At 35.6% G+C, this 23,313-nt stretch overlaps 1 protein-coding gene and 1 long non-coding RNA gene across 13 annotated transcripts in view; both read left to right on the top strand.

The window, feature by feature from the left end:
* The window catches only part of LOC101742454 (kinesin light chain), a 73,639-nt gene extending 50,402 nt beyond the window's left edge, over positions 1-23,237 (top strand). For 6 of the 12 annotated variants that reach the window (XM_062673561.1, XM_012692131.3, XM_062673557.1 and 3 more), the window contains 11 exons: positions 3,040-3,242; positions 4,622-4,749; positions 5,072-5,300; positions 5,785-5,918; positions 6,649-6,773; positions 6,841-6,966; positions 7,833-7,911; positions 12,742-12,851; positions 13,255-13,371; positions 18,494-18,580; positions 19,884-21,173. In XM_062673561.1, the coding sequence (XP_062529545.1) occupies positions 3,040-3,242; positions 4,622-4,749; positions 5,072-5,300; positions 5,785-5,918; positions 6,649-6,773; positions 6,841-6,966; positions 7,833-7,911; positions 12,742-12,851; positions 13,255-13,371; positions 18,494-18,580; positions 19,884-19,979 (1,434 nt within the window). In that variant the 3' untranslated portion in view covers positions 19,980-21,173. Of the gene's footprint in view, positions 1-3,039; positions 3,243-4,621; positions 4,750-5,071; positions 5,301-5,784; positions 5,919-6,648; positions 6,774-6,840; positions 6,967-7,832; positions 7,912-8,094; positions 11,610-12,741; positions 12,852-13,254; positions 13,372-18,493; positions 18,581-19,883; positions 21,174-22,441 lie in introns of those variants that run through there. The other 6 variants (XM_062673564.1, XM_004928078.5, XM_062673562.1 and 3 more) reach the window with 3 other exon arrangements.
* LOC134200540 (uncharacterized) lies at positions 13,378-17,794 on the top strand. The gene is made up of 2 exons (XR_009975503.1): positions 13,378-14,754; positions 15,548-17,794. It is a non-coding gene; the product is annotated as an uncharacterized LOC134200540 (long non-coding RNA).
* Positions 23,238-23,313: the final 76 nt, after the last annotated feature.

Raw genomic sequence — 23,313 nt, 5'->3', positions numbered from 1 at the left:
TCTCCTCCTTCCTGGCTGAGCCTTTTCTCGCCTACCTACCTGTCCTGGCAAAAAAGGCCACTGAGCCAGGTTATCTTTCCTCTCAAAAAAAAAAAAAACTATTGACCGCTGCCATCCTGTTATTAGTACAAATAATTTTTCATAAGCCACAACTAAGGGTGACCAATTTTAGCAGCGGATCTCGACGCTTCAGCTAAACTTCATTGGTAAAAAGCTTACCACGATCATTCTAAAAAGGTTACGGTAAAAGTTCGTCTATATTTCGTAAAAATCTAACGTAATCTAACCCAAGGAGGGTTGACAGCTCGGTGCTTCAACTGTAAATAAAAACAACAAGCTATGTAGTTTTCCTTACTTCTATGTTCGTCAAGCTATAACAAACCATTCATCGGGGTTTTAAAACCAAAAAATGGAACGAACGCATCAAAAAAGATAACACTCTGAATTGAGAACCTCGTTCTCTTTTTATTTGAAGTCGGTTAATAAAAGAATTTTCGATTGACCACGACTCGTTAAACCTTACGAAAGTATTCCTTATTATAATATTAAGTTGATCATACTGAACATTAATATTTATCCAGTGACTTTTTTTTATTGCATAGATGGGTGGACGAGCTCACAGCCCACCTGGTGTTAAGTGGTTACTGGAGCCCATAGACATCTACAACGTAAATGCACCACCTACCTTGAGATATAAGTTCTAAGGTCTCAAGTATAGTTACAACGGCTGCCCCACCCTTCAAACCGAAACGCATTACTGCTTCACGGCAGAAATAGGCAGGGTGGTGGTACCTACCCGTGCGTATTCACAAGAGGTCCTACCACCAGTAATTACGCAAATTATAATTTTGCGGGTTTGATTTTTATTACACGATGTTATTCCTTCACCGTGGAAGTCAATCGTGAACATTCGTTGAGTACGTATTTCATTAGAAAAATTGGTACCTGCCTGAGATTCGAACACCGGTGCATCGCTCAACAAGTATGCACCGGACGTCTTATCCTTTAGGCCACGACGACTGTATCACGACAACCCGTTGCCATTCAAGGTTATTGTCCTTGACCTAGAGGCAAGGTCGAAATCTCTAGTGCTTGAAGATCGTACCTTCTTATGTATACTGAATTGAATACAATCAAGAGTTCGAATGGTATCCTACGTACTTTGTAATCGAAAGGTCTTAGGTTACGTCGGAATTGAACCTCATGACTCAAAGAGGTTGAGAACATTAACGTTGCGATTTCCATGAGCTCCGACAACTATTTCACAGCAAATGAGCTAAAAGGTCGTTCATTCATCCAATGCAATGGGCTCGTGTCTCTAAATGCTCAGTTTTTTAAAGAACTATAAAAAATATTTTTAAAAATCGATCGAGAATCGTTCCGTTTCCGTAATGAACCTAATTCTAGAAATATCATTGCCAACTGTCTCGCGTATCGAGTTATATTTAACAAACCCAGAGAAACAGGTCTGAGCATCGACTAAAGTTATTTGCTGTTGCTGTGCAGGAACCGAAGACGGTTTTGTTCGAATTCCCATCGAATGCTTCTGCAGCCAGCAGTTAATATATCTTATAACTTTGACAACACTCTAAGCGTCCTTCTAAGTAGATAAAATGAGTGATGTTAACCTTCATGAAATTAAACCAAAGAGAAAAAATATGGAGTTAACCCGCAAAATTATAATTTGCGTAATTACTGGTGGTAGGACCTCTTAAAAGTCCACGCGGGTAGGTACTACCCTGCCTATTTCTGCCGTGAAGCAGTAATGCGTTTCGGTTTGTTAGGCTGGGCAGCCGTTGAAACTATACTTGAGACCTTTGAACTTATATCTCAAGGTGGGTGGCACATTTACGTTGTAGATGTCTATGGGCTCCAGTAACCACTTAACACCAGGTGAGCTGTGAGGCCGTCCACCCATCTAAGCAGTAAAAATAAAAAGTTGACTGCAGTACTTAAATATTTTTGAGAAAGGATATCAAGTGAGAAAAGTTTTTACTGATACACTTCAGTATCTTATTATAATTAAAAGGTATTTCATTGGCATTTAGGGTATAATCTCGGAGGAAGTACAGGGCTGATCCTCTGATATTATTTTATCTATATTTAATAGTAGGTGAAGCAAAAACTTTGTATCCCTTTTTACGACGTAATTGCGCGGACGGAGGAGGAGTATGAAATTTTCTTCACTTATAGAGAATATAGAGAAGGAGTGCAGAATGTAAATATTTATTTAAATTATGGATTAAAAATACACATCAATAACAAGTCTTGGCGTAATCTGGGTTTTAGAGTAAAATAGTCTTCGACAATAGAACCCAAATAATGTTCAAACTTAAAATTTCAATTAATTATAGTCGAATTTCGACTACTGGGGGACCACTAGTTATACATAATTCGTCTTTTCGCATTAAAAGTGTACAATTTTCTAAAATATTGAGTTAATATGCGGAATCATTTGGTATCACCAGTATTTTTCCTATAAATACTGTCAAAAGAGCGTTTTTTTTTAGTTTACCTATTTTTTGACTACTATTGACAAAATTAATACATAATTTTATCTTACTTTAAAAGACAGATAATGCAACTGGTAAAAAATTAAAAATAAATGTAGCAAAGATGATTAATATAAAAAATATCACATGTTACACTCTCCTGTAAAATTAGTAAGTTTTGAGATTATACAATTTTAATACGAGAAGACGAATTATGCTAAGCTTTTAACCTTAGATGGGCTTTGGATAGCCTGCCGACCGAGAGGGCTGGTGGTCGTGGCGCCGACGACCGCCGGCCCGGCGTCCCGAGGGGGAGGGTGATGGGAGAGATGTGCTCCGCACTAAACGCTTCTCTTTCCCCCCTTTGCCTTTCCATAAGCTCTGTCTCATGCGAGGTTCGCATGCTGGTTGTTGAGCGACAGGAGGTTTTAGTCGCTTCGACTCCGACATGCCCCGCCCTCCATCCCCAGTGAAGGGCGAAAGTCCGGCGTTTTCCTCCTGACAAAAAAAGAAGCTTTTAACCACATTTTTATACCTTTTCCTACAGGTAATGACGGCTCTGGCATCTCACCTTCAGTCCGTCGAGGCAGAGAAGCAAAAACTCCGCACGCAGGTCCGCAGGCTGTGCCAAGAGAACGCCTGGCTGAGGGACGAGCTGGCTGCAGCTCAGCAGCACCTGCAGGCTTCCGAACAACGCGTAGCACAGCTGGAGGAGGAGAATAAGCATTTGGAGTTCATGGCTTCCATACGGTAAGACAAAAAACTAACGTACATTAAGAATTAAATCTACAAATACTTGTGACAATTTTTTTAAAGGATTTTATGACCTGGTAACTAAGACCTTTAAGTCATATCTTACTTTTTTTATATTCTTAATTATATGAAAAATGATAATATAGAGTGAAATGAAATGAAATAAAATTAAGATGATTAATTTGAGATCAACTGGGATGAAATTAAATGAAATGATATGGGATGAAATATTGACTGAGTGAATCGATTTTGATGATTCTTTTTTTTATTAGAAAGCTGACGCTCCCCGTGTGGTCCCATTTCAATTTAGTCCAGTTCTGATAATGGTACCCATGAGAAAACCATATAAGTCTTAAATTTGCATTAAGTACGTGCGCGACATAATAGATGAATAACTCAATAACTCAATATCACGCCAACCGATTTCGATGATTATTGTTTTTAGTGTATATTAAATTGTTTTGGAATATCTAAATCTAAAGCATGTCTATTTACAATTATTTAAAATTATCATCATGCTGTATGTTGCCATAGAATAACCTACCGAGCTATGGAATAAAAAAGAGAAAATACGGTTAACAAAAACTATTAAACCGTTTTGTCCTCTGCCTATTAATATAAATAAATATTCAAGAAACACTTTCAAAATGACTTCCAATTAATGGAAAAAGATTCGAGAGTACAATTATTAATGTTACCCTATGACATCATGAAGGGTAGATAATAACAAAATCAACTCTGTATCGACAAATGTCTGTCACACACAAAAGTTTTTATTCTATTATTAATATAGGTTAGCGATTAACGTATGTACGTGCCACGACGTTTAAACTCATTTATAAATTTTGTATTTGACAATTTACCGTATCTAATCCTCATGCGATACTAGAGTCGACTAGTATCAAAGCCGGCAATGTGACTTTTGGACAATTATTGGTAAATCAGAAAAACGAATTATTGACTTTGTATTCCATTGGCAGTCACAAAACTCTTCTGAACGACATCTTAGATAAATAACAGGTTAAGTATTAACCTTTATTTAATGCGGGTTTTGAACCGTATTCTTTGAAGGAGACGATTATATTCAAATCAATCTGTATTGACATATCAATAACATTTTTTTGTCCAAATGCACAGATTGCCACCTTTGATAATAGACGACTCACTAGCGCCAATTTGGACATTTCGTAAACGGTTTTTAAGTTTTAAGCATTTTGTCGGTTTAATCCTCATATTAGAAAGGTCTCCTTTATCTACCCTCCGTAGTATGGAAATGATTTTGTCTCCGACGTAAATGTCGATAATACTAACGATTTTATTATTGAGAAATATTGAAATCGAATTGATGAATGAAAGCTCATTGTGGATTGTTGCAGTAAATACGACAGCGACATAAACGAAGAGTCGGACAGTAACCGTACAGGTCAGGGCGAGAAGAAACGCGAGGACCCGATGGTCGAGCTGTTCCCTGACGATGACCACGACGACAACAGGAATAATAAATGTAAGGAACTGCTTTAAATGCTGCCTCTTCGGACGAGTCCACAGATTGTCAGTGATGCTGTGTTTGTGCCTCACGTGTCTCAAAGTGGCGGATAAGCATTCATTATGTCTATTGTAGTAACATTACTGCAGCACTGGTACAAATGAGTAATAGTCTTTACACTACACGGTCAGCTGCTGCGAGCTCTAGGCGCCGCCATATTGGTCTTGGCTGCTCTGACGAGCGCTTTTCACTTTATCCCTACTCCGCGGCCGACCGTCCCGCGACATGCAACACACAGACGAAAAAGTTTGAGAAGACGACAATGTAAACAATGTTACAGCGATGTCGCCGACGCCGCCGATGCACTTCGCCCAGCAAGTGAACGCCGGGTACGAGATCCCGGCCCGCCTGCGCACGCTCCACAACCTGGTCATACAGTACGCGTCGCAGGGCCGGTACGAGGTCGCCGTGCCCCTCTGCAAGCAAGCACTCGAAGACCTGGAGAAGACTTCGGGCCACGACCATCCCGATGTCGCCACCATGCTGAACATACTGGCTCTTGTTTACAGGTCGTCAAATGAAACTATTTTAATTTTTGCTTACAAATTCTTTTTCGCTAAATCTATGTCTGTAATAGATTTTTTTATTGCTTAGGTGGGTAAACGAGCTCACAGCCCACCTGATGTTAAGTGGTTACTGGAGCCCATAGACATTTACAACGTAAATCCGTCACCCACTTTGAGATATATGTTCTAAGGTAAGTAGTAAGGTAAGTGAGTATCTGTAATCATTTAACACCAGGTGGGCTGTGAGCTAGTCCACCCATCTAAGCAATTAAAAAAAAATGCTTGTATAATCTTCTTAATATATAATTTAAAAGGCCTGTATGTAGTCTGTGAATATCGGTTATACACAGGAGTACATTAATGATTCCTTTTACGACACCAACGGGGAGAGGTTGGGGTGGTCGGGGGAATATTCTAAGCTGACACTGCAAACTAATTGAAATTTTATTCTCTAGCATTAAAACTCATATTGTATTTGGTATTGTAGAGACCAAAACAAATACAAGGAAGCCGCCAACCTGCTGAACGACGCTCTGTCCATCCGGGAGAAGACCCTCGGCGAGAACCACCCCGCCGTGGCCGCCACGCTCAACAACCTCGCCGTGCTCTACGGGAAGCGAGGTGATGATTTCTCTACTTCTGCATCCAACGTTAGCTTGGGGGACACAAGAACTTTAACCCACTGAGTTTCTTGCCGGATCCTCTCAATGCCTTGCGATTCCGATCCGGTGGTAGATTCTGCAAAGCACTGCTCTTGCTAGAGTCAGTGTTAGCAAATTTTGTCAAGTTGAGTCCGTGAGCTCACCTACCAGTTAGGGCGTAGTTGGAAGAGCTCAACATTTCAAAATGGTTAAAGTTAAATTGTTCCCGTCATATCTTCAAGGTACATGGCAGCATTTACGTTGTAGATGTCTATGGATTCCTTGGCTCGGGGCTGTAAGCCCACCCACATAAGAAATAAATAAATAAAAATATTTTTTAAAATAAATACTACTAAAATTGTAATCTATACTAATATATAAATGTACAGTGGTTTTACGGATATTCCGTTCATAACTACTGAACCGTGCATCCGATTGAATTGAAACTTGGTATCCATGTAGAAAATACATGTACTTAATGGATAGGCTAATATTTATACAAGTGTTGGACTCCCTACACCAGTTGCAGGGGCGTTAATAATTAGGCGTCTTTATGAGGGAAATAATAATAATGTTAATTTTAAATGCCCGGCAAGGCGAACGGGTACTCTCTCTAGTAAACTAATATAATTAAAACCCTTTATACTTAATACTTGTTTTCTTACTATTAAGTTTGTTGGCGCGTGTGTAATGGATGTGTGTGGTTGCAGGCAAGTACCGCGAGGCGGAGCCGCTGTGCAAGCGCGCGCTGTGCATCCGCGAGGCCGTGCTGGGCCGCGACCACCCCGACGTCGCCAAGCAGCTCAACAACCTGGCGCTGCTCTGCCAGAACCAGGTCCGCCCCCGCCCCCAACCCCCCGCCCCGCCCCCCGACGCTCTCTCACGTCACGCGCTCGTTCCAGAACAAGTACGAGGAGGTGGAGCAGTACTACCAGCGCGCGCTCGAGATCTACGAGAGCAAGCTCGGACCCGACGACCCCAACGTTGCCAAGACCAAGAACAACCTCGCCTCCTGCTATCTCAAACAGGCGAGTACACATTTGTTTATTTACCGGTACACCGCGGCAGTGCAGCTGTGGGATTTAGTGTTCATTAGTCAATTCATTGTGTCTCCAGTGTGCTTAGTGCGAGTTTTTAACGTTCTATGCAGTTGGAACAGCGCCCCTAGCGGCAAACGTAGGCAACGTTCCAACTGCATACAAATTTGACTTAACTTTTACGCTATCGAAAACGTTAAAAAACTCGTACTAAGCACACTGGTCTGAATGTGTAGTAACTCACTCGTTCACTATTTAGTGTCTTTGAATTTGTTCAAATATAAAAAATTTAAACAAATTCCCTGAATGTTGCTTCTAGAGTTCTCCGATGTCTAAGTGACCTATACTTGAACATTATTTAATGTCATCTCATGTAACATTGTTATATCCATTTTATGTATTTTATTGTATAACTGTTTTGTAAACACTAAATCAACGCTAAACATCACTATTTACTTAAAATAATTGTAATGCGTATAGTGCTTGCTATCTTACAACAAATTAGAAATAATTTTGGATGATTTCAGATGAGTTGCGTTTTTTATTTTATTTTTATTGCATAGATGGGTTGACGACGAGCTCACGGCCCACCTGGGGTTGAGTGGTTACTGGAGCCCATAGACATCTACAACGTAAATGCGCCACCCACCTTGAGATATAAGTTCTAAGGTCTCAGTATAGTTACAACGGCTGCCCCACCCTTCAAGCCGAAACGCATTACTGCTTCACGGCAGAAATAGGCAGGGCGGTGATACCTACCCGTGCGGACTCACAAGAGGTCCTACCACCAGTAAAAACTAACACTAAAGTAGAGTAATCATTAAAGAATGTATAATATTTGGGTAATTCTTTCGCAGGGCAAATACAAGGAAGCCGAGACTCTCTACAAGCAGGTGTTGACGCGGGCTCATGAACGAGAATTCGGAACCATTGACGGTAAGTGATCATTATTCTCCAACGGTCACCTGCCAATAATTAAACTTTATAAGGTTTTTTTTTTGCCAAAAAATATTTTATTATTATTTTATAGCATATTTTGAAAATTTATATTTTTATATGAACGTAGAATGTACACATAATTCGTATTTTAGTAAAATTTATTTTCGTTTGCATTTTCAGAATATATAGCATCGTTAAAAAAACCTAAAAAATAACATAACCCAGCACCCGTAGCTATAAGCGTTCTAAGAGAACATAGAACTTAGCTAATTAATCTTTAAGGTATCGTTCCGAGGTAAAAGTGTTATGCGTGATTCAAATAAATATTTACAATGTACATATTAAATATTCACCTGTTTATATGAAATCAATTCGATGGTCATTATTTATAACGAGTTATACGTTCTATTTCCTACATTCCCAACTCGACTGATTGCTAAAGTCTTACCGAATAAGAAATTGAATATATTTTAGTATACGAACATTTTTCAACGTGCAATATTCATATATAAAGGAAAAAGAATGACTTATAAAACTGTGCCTTAATAACATAATGAATATATTAAATATAATAAATGCTGAAGATTTCTTATCTTGAATTCCTTGAGAAACAAGTTTCTTTACAATTTTCTGTTCATGTGTTAGTCCGGGGTAAGCTGCTACCTTTTATTCACTTTAAATCCAGTGGTTTGAATGAATTTGTGTCTAAACTAAAGCTGCTTTCAGATTACGCTATACCAGCAGTCGGGGAACAGGGGTAAAATGAAATTTTGGGGGGTAAAAATGAAACTTTTGTGAGTAAAATGTTTATATTGAAGTGAAACTTCTTTAGAATCGTTGTGATTTCAAACTCGATGAAACGAAATGAAACGAAACGAAAAAATAATATATTTTTTCAAAATTATCATGGGGGCTATAATATGAAAGACGCTAAAAAGAAGCGATTTCGTTTTTTTTTTGTTCTTCGCCATGGGTTAATTACACAAAAATATTTTGGGGTAATAAGTAAAAAAGTTCCGCGACCGCTCCGCTGTACTATAGTGCCATATAGTATAGCAGCGTATATTACGCCAATAATATATAGTACAGTACAGTGTGAACATGTCCATAACAATGTATGGTGTGCGATATTGTTGTGCTATGAGCTATATACTACATGCTATTATATTATAGCGTAGTCTGAAAGCGGCTTAAAGTGAAAACATTATGAGAAAATTCAAAAAAATTTTTTTAATCATGACTACATATCGAGGTGTTAAGGTTATTTGGTTTAAGTGACATTTTTGGAACGAAGTTCCTTACGGCAGGCTTGGAGGGATAGGGATTTTGCTGCGCGACCGAACTGAAAAAAATGTGATAGTAAAACCGTAAGAAAAAATCCGTGGAAAAAAGTGCGTGGAATAAAACCGTTATATGAGACGTGCGCAGGCGCGACAGTCGCATACACAAGCGAGTAGTGTATAATACCTTTCTCTTTCTCCCTCTTTCTTTTCGTTCTCTCGTCCATTCTCTTTCTATTTTACGTAATTTATTATTTCCTAAAATACTGAATTTCCTAAATACTTTCCTATACTTAAATAAAAACTAATCAGCAAAATTTAAGAGAAAAATCAAGAAAACCTACATAAAATTGAGTACGATTTTTTTTTTGCAAATTGTGTCGATTCTACATTAGCCGAAGGAACTTCGTTCCTACCTGGTGTCCCACGATACCACATTTTAATTTTGAAAATTTACAGAAGAGTCATTTAAAGTTTAAATTTGGAAAAATATCATAACAAAAAATACCTTCTTCAGCTATTTGAATAATGGAGTAAACTAAATTGAAGTTCAATTAAAAACATCGAACTGTGGATGCTAATCTCTATATATAAAAATGAATTTCTGTTCGTTAGTCTCGCTAAAACTCGCGAACGGCTGGAGCGATTTGGCTAATTTTGGTCTTGAATAATTTGTGGAATTCCAGAGAAGGTTTAAAAGGTTAGATAAATATGAAAATGCTCGGAATTAAATAAAAATAACAATTTTGTTTTTCCTTTGATGTGTCCCCTGTCGGTCTTTTATTTATCGATTGAGGCACTACGAAGTCTGCCGGGTCAGCTAGTACCAAATAAAACCCACGTTTAATTACAAGATAAATTTCACTTAAATCAAATAGCCTTTTACCCCTGGATATTTACTTTCTGCGTAAAAGGTACCCAAAATAAATACTATGACTGCGAGCGAAGCCACGTTTAAAAGCTAATAAATTATAAGGAAACGCTTCTCGGTGAATACACGATTTTAAAAACAGGGTGTCGATAGCGGTGTTACCACATAAATGATATTATTTTTTCTCGTTTCAATGTTGCTATATTTTATTCTTGAATCCGTTCGCGCTATGCATTTATTTATTTATTGTATACAATTATTTTAGGTAGATAGGTAGCTGTCGTTCGATAAGAAATTATAAGAAAATACAAAAAAAGAGGCTATAGATGTAAACTGATGTTGCTATTTCAATGTTAGACTTATGAGTTCTGTCTGTGTTATGAGATCTCTTATGTGCATTTGTTAGTTTTTCTTGCTTTTATAATTATTTAATGTGCTACCGTCTTTCATGTATAGGATAATTTTTTTTATTATTGTTACACGGTGTTGCCAACATTACAGATAAACGTGTGAAATGCAATGAAATGTGTGAGCTATTATCTGAAACTCCTATTATGTTATAAACTTGTCGCTTAGAAAAATCATTGGAGTATATTGTTTAAATAATTTATTTCATATATTCTCTAATATAAAGAAGGAATGAATTTTCGGACCGTACTACGTGATGATATAAATGAGATATGTACTTAATGTAAGAATAGTTAGAGATGAACTTTGTTTTTAACTAACTCACCGTTGCTAGGTTCCGCAATAGAAATAATTTGTTTTCCAATCCCGCAATGTAACGCAATGTAACTTGGCGAATGTGAAATATTCAATCCTCAGAACTGTGACGAGGATCTCCCTCCTGACTACTATTGATCACTTATCAATTTTATAGCTTCAGGTAATAAGTGTTATTTCGTCTCTACCGTCTTTTTTAAAGAAAGACGATTAGTTAGATTTCTGTAGTATGCGTTAATGTTTGAGAACTAGAAATAGAAATGAAAGTGTCGCTCGTTCAAGAGCTTGTTATTTAGTAGCAAAAATACAAGCTTCTTTTCGAAAAATTTGTAGAAAATGGTGCGCAGTAAATTATCTCTCATCGGGTTTTTTTTTTGTTCTGTCGAAATAAACGAAATTTTGTTAAAACTAAATATTATTTATTCATGATTCTGAATTCAATTATCATACATTACATAATATTTTTTTATTAAATTTGAGATAATGTATTAATGAAATAAATTTCTCAAAGACTTATATCGCTTTTAAGAAGCTATTAAATTTCGATGATGAAACGCTTGCCATATTTCATTTAAAAAAAAAACTGTTATGTAAATAAATATGAAATATCGTGATGTTTTTTTTAATGTTTTGAAAATATTTTATTTGCTTCGTTGCTTAAGACCACCGTTTATTTTATGTATCAGTTTATTTGTTGAAACCAAAATGCTTTGCCAAAAAAAATATTCGCTGAATTTTTTGTATGTAAATTTTATTAAATAAAAAATATTGTTGATTTAATATTTAACTAAATATGTTTATTAAACGGTTGTATTATTATAGTCTGTTGTTTTGTTTGCTCAATAATGCTTTTTATTTTCTTGTTGTGATATAGGATAACGAAAATATATATTTTTTGCCATGTTTTTAGATAAGCAATTTTCTGGAAATGTAAAGAAAAAGTGTTTTTTTGTGAAACATGTGTGCGCTCAATAATGGATTGATAAAAATATGACATTAGGTAAGTGACACAAGTTTGGATTTGTGTGTGGCACAGGTAGGAAAGGCTGTATGGATGTAGATTCTTTTACTTTTTTTTTTTTTGTTTGTTTTTTATTTGTTTATGTTGTAAACGTCAGCTGTTGCCAATTGTGTCACACCTTCCCGACTTGTGTCACATATAGTTTGTAATCTGTTTTTATAACACAGGGTGATGGATACTTTGATGGCCTTTTGATTGTAGTATGAACTAGCCTTTATGTATTAATATGTAAGAAATAGGAGGAGGGAAATAAGATGAATTACATCAAAATTTAATCTTCAGTATCTGAATAAAGATTTGGTACACTAATTTAGTCTGGAAGAAGAAGAAAGGTTATGGCGGGTAGAATAATTGTATTAATATCTTAATAAAAGGATCATGTGGTTGCATTAATTTTATACTACTTCGCTCTTAACCACAGTAGTGTTACTAATTTGTAATTAATGAAATTTCTATTTACTATTCAATTAATGTTAATTCTGAAAACGTTTTATTTCAAGCATCCGTAAATTAATTATTATTAGTATCAAATATCGTCTTCTCGCATTAAAACTGTATAATCTAAAAACTTACTAATTTTACAGGAGAGTGTTTTAAAAGTTTAACATGTGATATTTTTAATATTAATCATCTTTGCAACATTAATTTTTTATTTTTTACCAGTTACATAGTCTTTTAAAGTAAGATACAATTATGTATTAATTTTGTTAATAGCAGTCAAAACATAGGTACACTAAAAAAACTAAAACTACATTACGCTCTTTTGACAGTATTTATGAGAAAAATACTGATGATACCAAATGATTCCTCATATTAACTCAATTTCGAATATTTTTGGGAATTGTACACTTTTAATGCGAAAAGTCAATCTATATGTCGTTTTTGTACTGGTATATATTTGACGTCTGTCATTAACTGGTGTCTGTTGACAGGTGACAATAAGCCCATCTGGCAAGTGGCGGAGGAGCGCGAGGAGAACAAGCACTTGCAGAAGGAGAACGCCCCGTACGGCGAGTACGGAGGCTGGCACAAGGCCGCCAAGGTACGCCATACCATGATACCATCATACCATACCTCTTTACTGGTGGTAGGACCTCTTGTGAGTCCGCACGGGTGGGTACCACCGCCCTGCCTATTTCTGCCGTGAAGCAGTAATGCGTTTCGGTTTGAAGGGTGGGGCAGCCGCTGTACTGTCGCAACTGAGATCTTAGAACCTTTGTCTCAAGATGGGTGGCGGTATATACGCTGTTGTTGCTTACGGACTCCGACTGACCGTGAACTCGTCGTGAATTTTTTTTATTGTTTAGATGGGTGGACGAGCTCACAGTCCATCTAGTGTTAAGCGGTTATTGGAGCCTATAGACATCTACAACGTTCAGATTGAGTTCTAAGGTCTCAGTATAGTTAGATAGACTTAGAGCTAACTGTAGGGCGTGGTGCCGCAGGTGGACTCTCCGACAGTGACCACAACGCTGAAGAACCTGGGCGCGCTGTACCGGCGCCAGGGCAAGTACGAGGCCGCCGAGACCCTCGAGGACTGCGCCCTTCGGAGCCGGAAAGAGGTACAGCACACTCGACTACCTTCTAGTCAAAAAACGGTGCGCGTGCAACTAGGGGCACGTGAATGAAGTGAAACTTCTTTTTCGATGTGTAGTACCTATTGTGGTTTTCTTCATTTTTCATCCTTAAATCAGATTGGCTCTTGTAATAGGGAATGCTGTGTATAAGAGATGCGACATCTTCAATATTTAAATTTTATATTTATAGAAAAATAAATATATAATATATTTAAATACTTCATTAAAATATTGGGCGCTACTCGTTGCTAACGCTCGCGCTGTAACAGATATACTACGCGCACGCGTTCGAGTGCCACGCATACACTCTCGCTCTGTCTCTTTCAATTCCCCCTCCCAAGGAGCGTTGAACGTTTAACGCAACCTTGTATGAAGTCGCATTAGAAGTTTCACTTCAAAACTACTATTTAAAATAAAACAGAGCACGATACAGTCATTGCGTTTGTAAACAAGGAAAAAATGTATTTAGAGGATTGACTTTAGGTCTAAGGAATGTATTGATTTATTGAGAGGTTTAGCTGAATACGTAATTAGTGGAAAAACACGTTTTGATGGTAACAAAAGAATAGTCTTTTGGAATAGGGTGAATTGAAAGTATAGAAGTCGACCGTGATACAGGTAATCCTCCTATAACGCGGTTTCATTCTAACACGAAAAGAAAAATTCGGTACGATAATTCTAAAACACGATAACGAAATTTTTGTATAAATTATTTAGAGACTAGTGGTAGGACCTCTTGTGAGTCCGCACGGGTAGGTACCACCGCCCTGCCTATTTCTGCCGTGAAGCAGTAATTCGTTTCGGTTTGAAGGGTGGGACAGCCATGTAACTATACTTGAGACGTTACAACTTATATCTCAAGGTGGGTGGCGCATTTACGTTGTAGATGTCCCGTTGTAGAACCACTTAACACCAGGAGGGCTGTGAGCTCGTCCACCCATATAAGCAATAAAAAATAACCGAAATTTTACCGCTTATTTTTTTTAATGTATAATATAATAGGTAAAAAAAATACACTAAAGTATAATTCTAGGGTCGGCAGACTAAAGCACATAAGTCAAAATTTTCAATTTATTTTTTATTACATCATCGGTTTACATTTTGCTCAACACACAATCTGACTAAAGCACATAAATCAAACTCAAGTATTTCATGGCGTATTCAAGCGGCGTTCTGTATCAACCTTATCAAATCCTAATATAGTCAAACGAACTAAAAAACATAACTGGACTTATGTTCTAAGGAACACCATAAGTACAAAGTTATTAACGTAAGAAGTCTGACTTATGTTATAAAGAACATCAAAATGTAACATTTCTTTAGAGAAAGTGGTTACTTAAAAATATTTATAACGTAAACAATACTTCGGTAAGTGGTTTTAATTTACTAATGTTGTCGATTGTGCACAGTTTGTTGGTTAGTTTTGTGTGAGTGCTTAAGTATTTTAATTATTTAAGATGAATATTCAAAGAGGCAAGAAATTAGTTGAAATGGCGTCATCCACTCATCTGGAAAGCAATGAAGGTATATTTTCACATATCTTCAAAATTATGATTTGCAAATTACGTAATTATATCAATATTATATCATTATAAATAGATAATTAATTGTCTTGTCCTTTTTTAGAAAATGTAAATCAACAGTCGATTTTGAACACAGAGTTCTAGTAGAACCTAGTAGTAGACGATCCTATACCGTCGACATCATCAGGTCAAGTCAGTAGCTTAACATACTATTCTGTACTTGACTTCTCTAGTGATGATTCTGTACGAGATCCATGTTATGAATTACCGAGACTTCCAATCACATCAAGTTCAAGTACTTGTGATGAAATTTCAATGAATCCTAATGTGTCTCCAAAAAAGAGTATACGTACTATAAAAAGAGAAAAAAGAATAAAACGTAACTTAGGACAGGCATACAAAACTTTAAAAGGAAAATGTACATCAGATCGCACTATGAATTAAAAAAAATATTTGAGAAAAAGAAAAAAAAAAGCCCGCTGAGTTTGTTTCGCCGGTTCTTCTCAGGACTGTGGCTTTTTTGGAACCGGTGGTAGAGATAACATTGTTATTTATATTTTGACATTCAATAAGTGTGTTATACTGACATCTAAGTTGAAATAAATGATTTTGAATTTGAAAGAGTTACCTGTTTGCAGAATGAAATGTAAAGAACGTATACCATTAACTGATAGGCGTGCCATATTTACAGAATATTGGCAAATGGGGTCATATGCAAAAAGATCTGCATACTTGGCGTCTTTAATGGAAATTCAAAATAAATCTAAGCAAAGAATACGAGCTATTGAACCTGAAAAGCAAAAGCTTAGAATGAAGACATAAAAATACTTTTTTACTGTGCATGGTAAACATGAACCTGTCTGCCGAGGATGTTTAATGAAACCGTTAGATGAAAGTGACAATTTTATAAAGACAGTTGCTATGAAAAGGAGATCATCCATAGGGGGTTCTCAAACTGATGATATAATATCTATACAGCCATTACCCATATCCATCGAGGAAAAAAAAGATTTAATTTCGCTGCTCCCTTTAATACTAGATATTTTCCATGAATTTTACATAAGTCTTCCCACGTTGGAAACTTTACGAAATACTGATCCAGATATTTTAGAACTCGATGAAGAAGAAGAATTTTAATTAAACATTGAGTTGTTATTTATATTTATGACTTATATTATTATAATATATATCTTAATTGTTGATCTTTTTCACTTAACTCATACTATTATTGTGTTCCTTATAACTTAAGTCATCTAATTATTAAATAATCACATTTAATTTAAAATATTTAATTTTAATAATAAGTTAGTGTTATAGACTTATATAATTCAAATAAACATTATTAAGTTTGTTAATGTATAAGATTCTAAATAGTTTTTTTTAATTCCTGTAAAGTAGAGTTTTTTGACTTATGTGCTTTAGTCTGCTGACCCTAGAATTGAGATGTTTCATTATGCACGCTGCCCTATTAGCACGTACCGCAAGTAAGTTAAAAAGCGAACTATACTATTGGAATAGAATTAGTTACCCTTAATGCAGACAGACAATTCTGTTTGGCTTCAAAACTTCAATGTTTCTCGTGCTCATTTATAAATGATTTACAAATCTATACTAATATATAAATCTACAGTGGTTTTACGGATGTTCCATTATAACTACTGAACCGTGCAACCGATTGACTTGAAACTTGGTATCCATGTAGAAAATACATGTACAGTACGACCGACGTAACTTGGCGAGTCTGAATATAGCCGCAGGTCAACTTTCGCGCATGTACACTTGTAAAAAAAAGTGTTATTAGTATTCATTTTTTAAAATCAAAATACGAATTAAAATTTCCATATACAGGGACCAAGTACAAATAAAATGAATATCAAAACACTATGAGAGAGAAAGCTATAAAAATAACGTAATAAATTAAAGAGAGGTAATAAAAAAATAATAAATTAAGACAGAAAGCGGTAAAAATAACGTAATTAAATTAATTCGAAAGTAAGCCCGAACACTGCCTTCAGTTGCGATCCGCTGTACTGTGCGTTGCGATACACCAGATCGTTAGCAACTCTAAATAAAACTGTCAACATCTTTTACGCCTTCTTCTTTTTCTTTTTAAAAAAAAATCAAAAATTATGTTTGTCGGCCGTCGATTTAAAACACTATTATGCTTTGGTGGCATCTTTGTTAACGAATAGTATAAATGCCAAGGGACACTCAATACTAAAACAAATTTAAACACAAACAATCTTAAAACTAAACAAAAAACTGAGCACTAAACAAAAACAGTATAATAATAACAAATCAATGAAAACTTTTGTAGCCGCCCGTACTCAAGACAGAGATAGCGACACGAACACGACACTAATGCTAGCGTGTGAGTGAGACACATTACCGCATACCGAGAATTACCGAATTTATACGATGTCAAGAAAAGGGATGTCCAATATGCGTGTTTGAGGATGTTGTTTAATCGATTTTTTTTCAAATTGATTAAAATTTATATAAAAATATATATTTATATTCCATTTTATAGGAGGTTTAAAATATTCACGAACAGTCCCTATTGTAGTAGTTGTTGATAAATAACTGATATTCAACTAAATCATGTCTTTCAACCAAGAAAATAAAGTGTTATTAGTTTTTTTTTTTATTAAAGATGAAGTCTCGTTTACTAACGACAACATTCAATATGTTTGTAAATCTATTTCATTCATTATTTCATATAAACAAAAATCAATAAATTCCAAACCGATAAAAATCGATTGTGATATTTGATTGAATAAAGGGACGATTGTGTTTACATAGAGTCAATCCCTAGCCTAGACCTCCGCCCCGCGCACGTTGCTCATACCACCATTTGGTTCCTAAAAACGTTTGTGCGCAGCCTTCTGCGCGAAGTTCGGACTCGCCAAGTTACGTCGGTCGTATTGTACTTAATGGATAGGCTAATATTTATATGAGTGTTGGAGTCCCTACACCAAATGCGGTGGCGTTAATGATGAGAATCTTTGTGGGGTTGAGAAATAATAATGCTAATTTTAAATGCCCAGCGAAGCGGATGGGTACAGCTAGTAATCTTATAATTATACTTTGATATCTGCTTTCATTGAAGCGTTAAGTAGTTTGACTGATTACGTCATTATTATACGCTAGTCATCGCTGTGAGCGTTGTAATCAAAATTTCGATATAGCTTAAGTTTTTTTTTTAAGTATTTTAACATAAGTCCGCTGAAACTGAACAAATTGACAATATTTGTGCCATTGTTGTTCCAAATTGGAAAGCTTCTCTGGAATGAAATGTTTCTCTGAGTTAAGTGAGATCAGTGTGCTTAGTGCTAGTTTTCTATATACTTAGTGCGAGTTTCTTAACGTTCTCGATAGCGTAAAAGTTAACCCAATTTTGTATGCAGTTGGAACAGCGCCCCTAGCGGCAAACGTACGCAAACGATCCTATTCCGTACAAATATAAGTTAACTTTTACGCTATCGAGAACGTTAAAAAAACTCGCACTAAACATACAGAAAGTGGTCGACACGTAATGGATAGTGATGATGTTGATGGTAAAGTCTAGTGTGACTTGTCGCTAGGCGTTGGACATCGTGAAGCAGTCCCGGGCCCGCGGCGGCGCCCGCCACGCCCGCGACTCGCTCGACCACCACGACAACCACGAGGAGGTCAGCGCACGCGCCTAGTCCTTGTTCTGTGGGGTTGCTGTGTGTCCGCTTAGCTTACCTCACCGCGCGCCTCGGCCTAGTGTTGCCAATCTAATAAATACAAAACGAATCTGAGGAGATTAGAAATGTTCTGGTGAAACGAAAAAAATATATTATTACATCGAGGAGCGAAAGGCTATTTTGGTTTAAGCGATATTTTAAGAGACATTTAAAGTTTAAAATTTGGAAAAAATATTATGACAAAAATACCTTCTTCGGGTATTTGAATAGAGTAAACTTAATTGAAGTCCAATTACAAACATCGAACTGTTAACGAAAACGCACGTTTAATTACAAAGATTGTCAAAGATAAACGTCGCGAATTTCGCTTAAAACAAATAATTTTTTTCCCTACCTACGCTGATAGCCTTGAAAGGCTATATTATCAGCGTAACCTAACAAGTAGGTGAGCTCACGGGGCGCAAACCTGACGATGTTGTTAACCCTAGCCCTAGCAAGAGCAGTGCTTCGCAGAATCTACAACCGGATCGGAAACGCCACCCACTGAGAAGATCCGGCGAGAAACTCAGTGGGCTGTGTCTGTGGGTTATTTACTTGCCGAGCCCTTCTTCGCAAGTGACCGGTTCGACGAGAGCGATAACCAAATAAGCCTTTCACCCCTCAATATATATTGTAAAGTTGGCATTTAAATTCTATAATAATATGCCAGAGGAACTTCGCTTATAAGTACTTGTAAATATTATATTGTTGTTATATCATGTACAGCGGTGACGTAAGCTAAATTAGTGTCGTGGACAGTAAAATGATTGTTTGGATTTTATCATCAAAGATCATCTTATTGTCGCGTTTGCTCATTTTCTTCAATACATTGAAGATGCAATTTTTTTTCGTATCGTTTTATGTGTTAACTTCATTGTGTCGTCACTTCACATTCGTGGGGCTTGATTATCGATATCGATAGCATGGTAATCGATACGCATTACCTCGCACCGCACTGGGTTTCATACAAGTCGTCGGGTCGATGCACACTTCCGATGCGATCTTTTTGTAAACGTTTTCACGCTTTTGTCGGTCGATTTTTGTTGTTTTAATATATGGCATGCTGTAAATAGGGTATAACGGCCACAAAACAGCGGCCTTACTTAATTATGAAGCTTATCACAAAAAAATTATATCACTGTGCCTACACATTTATTTTTTCGCTACTAAATAATATATGTATATATTTTAAAATACACGCTTTTGTATTATTATTATTTGCGTTTTTTTTGTTTTGACACTTTTCTTTTTTTTTCTATTATAGGGCACGAATCAAACGAGCGAACCGCGCATGAACTTAAAGTCAAAATTGTTCAATGCGTTAGGCATCAACACGGGAAGCAATGCGCCGCACCAGTAGGATAGCTTTAATTATATTTTATAGGTTTAAAAAAGTTTAAACACCACACTCGCTTTAAGCGTGCCTGATCCTTTTGCTTATATAGAAAAAAAAAGTGATGTATGATTTTGTTGAGAACAATTAATACTCTGTGGATTTTATCTGTGTTCGATCGTCGTCGTCGAAGGGATCACGTGCGTTCTATACTCAAAAAATACACGCGCGACATTTTGAATTTCGTAATAAACTATTTTCTTAACGAAATTCAGAATGTCTCTCGTCAATAGCTTAGCGTTATTATTTATTTAGCATGCGTCAGGTACTGGAATTATTGAAAATTTTAAAATGTTATAATAAAAATACAAAGTAGGTATGTGTGATAAATATTGCATGTCGGCCGTCCTAGTATAGTACGATTTTATAATATCAATAAATAAAAAGTCTTGTATATCTATTTTAATAAAGATGACACACATTTTATGTGACTTTTACGTAGTCTATATGCTCAATTTTAAATTAAAAAAAAAAATAAAGCTATCAAAAATTTTTATCGAATTAAATCGATTTATAATTGCTATCGATTTTATTCGACTACGTAAAACGTAAGATCATATATCTATATATAGTTGAATTATTTTGCATTTATTTCATTTGTGAATCGTCCCAATGATATGTATATATAAATATATATTATTTACGCATAATGTACATACGAACAACGATTTTTTATTTATCATTTTAAATAATCGCTTATAATAATTTAATGTTCGATTTTAATTTGCTGATATATTGCGTTCCGATAGCAAGAATGCATGTTTTATTTTAATTTTATAATCGTGAACTTTTTATTTTAATTTTATCTTTACTGATATTTGTAATCGGTAATATCTGATGCTTATATAAACTGTCATTCCAGTGTTTTAGCATATTGTCGGTCTTAGCTTTATGAGTGTCTAAGTGATAAATATATTATAGATTTTGTAATAATTTTGAAATAAATATATTTCTAATTTTGAATTTGAAGGTGCTGTCTGAGAATGTGAATTTTCATTACAAAAAATAAACAAAAAGAAAATAATGAATAATGAATCTCCATTTCAATAGTACGTTTCAGTTTTATCATTTCATTTATTTTTGTTGATTATTATTGTCTGATAACAAATCGATTGGTAAATTTTAACTGTTAATAAATAAATATTTATGTATCATTTTTTTTTCATTTGTTTTATTTTTGGTTTCGGTGTGTAAGGTGAGTCTACTGTGTTATGCAATTTATAGCCCATGAACACAATATCGAAACAGCGAAATCATGTGTAAAAAATACATCATTTGTACGCCTGGTCCTATTTTAAATATTTTAATGTACATCATAATACAATTATTAAACAATACTTACGTTATAAATAATGTAAATTTCGCAAATAAATCCCAATAAACTTAAAACAATTATATTTTAAATAAAAACCATATTTTAACAGCCTTGCTAACTTTGACAGTTAAATTTAGATTCCGAAATTACATGTAGAATTATGGAGAAAACTTTTTTACAAAAAAAGAAGTTACGTATGACGTTTTTCAAAGCCTTTAACTTAATATTACTTAATATTTGAATATTTTCCTTTATTAAAAAAAAACATCTTTAGTTAGACTTAGGTCAGGTTTAAAACGAATGAAATGCATGAAAACACAATCGTAACGACACACCCGATCGGCTTTCTCTGTTAGAGGTTAATTAGGTGCATGATAATAGCATCTCGTTCACATTCATTGATGTTCTGTATCGACTTCCACAGTTTTGTGTACATTTCAATGATCATTTTCATTGTAGACCTCGAAAATGTCATCAGAACTCCCGCCATTAAACACAGTTGACTTTTCCCAGTGACAAAAGATTTCGAATTAAACAGCCTAGTAGATAAATTTTCAATTTATAAAAATAACGTTTCTCAGTTTTAAATTATTGATTTTTTTGCCACAAAAGCCATAATTTTATTTTGGGAAATACCAAATAGTCCTAAATTCCTTCACCAAGGAGTGTAAATTGCATAACACGGGGGCAGGATTCGGATGCGGTGCTGCGAAGTGGCAGTTTCTCTAAACTCCGCGAGTCACTGAGGCGCTCGTCGGCGCGCCTGTTCAATCGACTCGCGGGCCGCCATTCCGCCCACCTGCCTGACGTAGACTACACTGATCCCGAGAGGTAAACGAGGCTATGATTTGCTATATTTTAAATGTAAAACAGCTTGGCCTACGGAGTCTTGTCTTTGTTATAGAAGCTTTGCACAGTGTTTAATTTATCTGTCATCTTTAAAACAAATCCGCAAAGTAAACGTAACATAGCGATTAAAAGGTAAGTAATCGTGTGAGTAGATTGCACTAATTATAGACAGTGGTAAACATTGACCTTCACAACTGTTGAAGGTTGTATGCATATAAAAAAGGTAAAGTAAAATAGAATTATCGGTAAATTATGTTATTTACAGCATGAAGCGCGCAAGCTCCCTGTCCGCGCTCAGTAATTCCTCGCCTGGCAGCCCGACGGACCAACTACAACCTCGGTAGCTGACACCAACGCAGAAAACGAAACTCATGATCAAATACACAACGTTCACATTTGTCAGATTATTGGCATTACATTCGTGATGTTTGTGCTAGAACTGTAATAATTGACAGTTCCGTCATTTATTGGCATGTATGTTTTAAAAGTTTGTGCCTGAAATAAGTAGGTAGATAACTTTAGACGGCATCAGCACAATTGACACTCAAAAGGGCATGAGTTTTTAAGTTCGCAACACAGATGCAAAATCTGTATATACAAAATAATGCACGATACTTTGCATACCTACATAGGTACCTTTTGCGGAAAAATTAATGGTAAATGTCATTTGCAAAAAAGACTTCGGTTAATATTCGGAATTTTTTTTTATGAGTCGCAGAAAAAATTTTAACTTACGTAAAACTTAAATCTCTATGTAGATTCGGGCATAATTTATCTTCAAACATCAATCATTAAAATACCCTGTAATATTTATGCATATGTTTTTAATACAAAATAAGTAATAAGTAACCTATGTATTTATTACTCATCTGTATGAATATTTTGATTAAATAAAGAAAACACAAGAATTAATGATTTAGAAAACCAAATATTATCTTCATTGAACTGTTTAGTTGGTATGTTCAGAAAAAAATCCAATGAAATAATATAATTGCGTTTTCATAGAGGTCACCATATCTGCTGTTTTTCATATGACTTCATTCTCCTTACAGTCCGTTTCTTTTCGCTATATGTAAAATATATTTATTAAAAAAAAAACTTCTTCAATATACCTACATTTTGCAATACGTAGTTTAA

The sequence above is a fragment of the Bombyx mori genome, chromosome 18, assembly GCF_030269925.1.
Source record: "Bombyx mori chromosome 18, ASM3026992v2".
In the NCBI taxonomy this organism is placed as follows: domain Eukaryota; kingdom Metazoa; phylum Arthropoda; class Insecta; order Lepidoptera; family Bombycidae; genus Bombyx; species Bombyx mori.
Note: the sequence above shows the minus strand (reverse complement) of the source record. Positions and strands in the feature narration are given on the sequence as shown.